General features: G+C 38.3%; 1 protein-coding gene across 1 annotated transcript; it reads left to right on the forward strand.

Moving 5' to 3' along the window:
• The first annotated feature begins 472 nt into the window (after positions 1 to 472).
• LOC116016018 (secreted RxLR effector protein 161-like) lies at positions 473 to 1,189 on the forward strand. Its single transcript, XM_031256184.1, has one exon. It carries the CDS (start codon positions 473 to 475, stop codon positions 1,187 to 1,189), a length of 717 nt encoding a protein of 238 aa, XP_031112044.1.
• The last annotated feature ends 798 nt before the right edge of the window (positions 1,190 to 1,987 follow it).

Below are 1,987 nucleotides of genomic sequence, written 5' to 3' on the forward strand. Positions count from 1 at the left end.
TATATGAAACAACCTAAAGGTTTCTCTTCTAGGGGTGGTGAGATTTAGTCTGTAAGCTTAAGAAATCCATATACGGTTTAAAACAAGCTTCCCGTCAATGGTATATCAAATTCGATGGGGTAATTTCTTCATTTGGTTTTGTTGAAAATCCCTTGGATCCTTGTATATACCAAAAGGTGAGTGGGAGTCGAATATGTTTTCTTGTTTTATATGTGGATGACATCTTACTTGCCACCAATGATAATGGGATGCTTCGTGATGTGAAACAATTTCTCTCTAAGAACTTTGACATGAAGGATATGGGTGATGCCTCATATGTTATTGGCATCAAAATTCATAGGGATAGGTCCCGGGGCATACTGGGTTTATCTCAAGAAACCTATATAAGCAAAGTTTTAGAAAGATTTCAGATGAAAAATTGTTCACCAAGCGTTGCTCCCATTGCAAAGGGGGACAAATTTAGTTTGGATCAATGTCCGAAAATGACTTTGAGAAAGAATCCATGGAGAACATCCCTTATGCTGCAGCGGTTGGGTGTCTTGGATATATTCAAGTCTGTACAAGGCCGGACATTGCTTTCGCGGTTGGAATGCTCGGACGTTACCTACACAATCCGGGATTAGACCACTGGAGAGCTGTGAAGAAGGTTCTAAGGTATCTAAAAGGAACCAAAGACTACAAGCTTGGGTTTAGGCAGACGGACAATCTAGATGTTGTCGGCTATTCTGATGCTGACTTCGCTGGCTGTGTTGATTCTCGAAAATCAACTTCTGGGTGCGTTTTTATTATGGCCGGTGGGGCTATCTCATGGAGAAGTGTCAAACAGTCCTTAATAGCCACTTCTACATGTGAAGCCGAGTTCGTTTCCTGTTTCGAGGCTACTTCGCAAGGTGTTTGGCTAAAGAATTTTATTTCAGGGTTTAGAGTTATGAACTCTATATCGAAGCCATTGAAAGTCTACTGTGACAACTCAGCTGCAATCTTCCTGGCTAAGAACAACAAAAGTGGGAGTCGAAGTAAGCACATCGACATCAAATTCTTAGCCATTAGGGAGCGTGTCAAGAATAAAGTTGTAATCATTGAACACATTAGGACTGAGCTGATGTTGGCAGATCCCTTGACTAAAGGCATGCCTCCATTTAAATTCAAGGATCTGGTTCAGAAAATGGGACTTTCATCTATTTTGTAATTTGTATATACATTCAGTTCAATAAAATTCTTTTGCATTCAGACATTTTCTCAATTAAGAGTGTGTACACCTGCTTTTGCATTATATTACTGAGAAAATGTACTAAAGTTGGACTTGAAATAAACATAGGGTTTGTTTCATTAAGTTTTGTTTCCTAATTAAGTGCTTAAGGGCAGTTTGCATTTGATCATAATGGATACTACTTGTATTAATGAGGACATATCACTATGGTCGGTGTTTTTCTGTTCTGGGGCAGGAGTGTTTGCACCAAGTGGGAGAATGTAACGTTTTCCTGTTATTATTATCATAATTATTATAACATTAGGATTAGTTATAATAATATTAAGTAATTGGTATGTGGTGCAACACTAATAACCTAATAGCTGGACTCCCATTATGATTAGGAGTCTGGTTAGGGTTTAGGAGACCTATTGGAATACAACCACAATGATGGCCAGTGGTTATATATAGGGTCACAAGTCCTCTCACAGCTCACACTACATTCCTCATACACCATCTAGAGAAAGCTGAGCCCAGTGAGAAACAACAACGCTTATGCGAAACTCTGCTGCAGTCCGGATCATTCAACCTTTGTTGATTAAGAGCTATGGCTGGAGGTTAGTAGGATCCTGTTATCACATATTATGGTTACATGTGATATAATTATTCTAACATATTGCACACCAACTGCGCGTGTACTGCACGCTCCTAGCTTGATAAGCATGTTTAAAGGTTTTTGGCTTTTCTTTTTTAGTATTTTATTTATTTTAAAAATTTTGACAATATACTTTAAATATA

The sequence above is a fragment of the Ipomoea triloba genome, chromosome 4 (genome assembly GCF_003576645.1).
Source record: "Ipomoea triloba cultivar NCNSP0323 chromosome 4, ASM357664v1".
Taxonomy (NCBI): domain Eukaryota; kingdom Viridiplantae; phylum Streptophyta; class Magnoliopsida; order Solanales; family Convolvulaceae; genus Ipomoea; species Ipomoea triloba.

Excerpts from the sequence above, each read along its gene's own strand:
- LOC116016018 (XM_031256184.1), top strand. The coding sequence starts at position 473 with ATGTCCGAAAATGACTTTGAGAAAGAATCCATGGAGAACATCCCTTAT.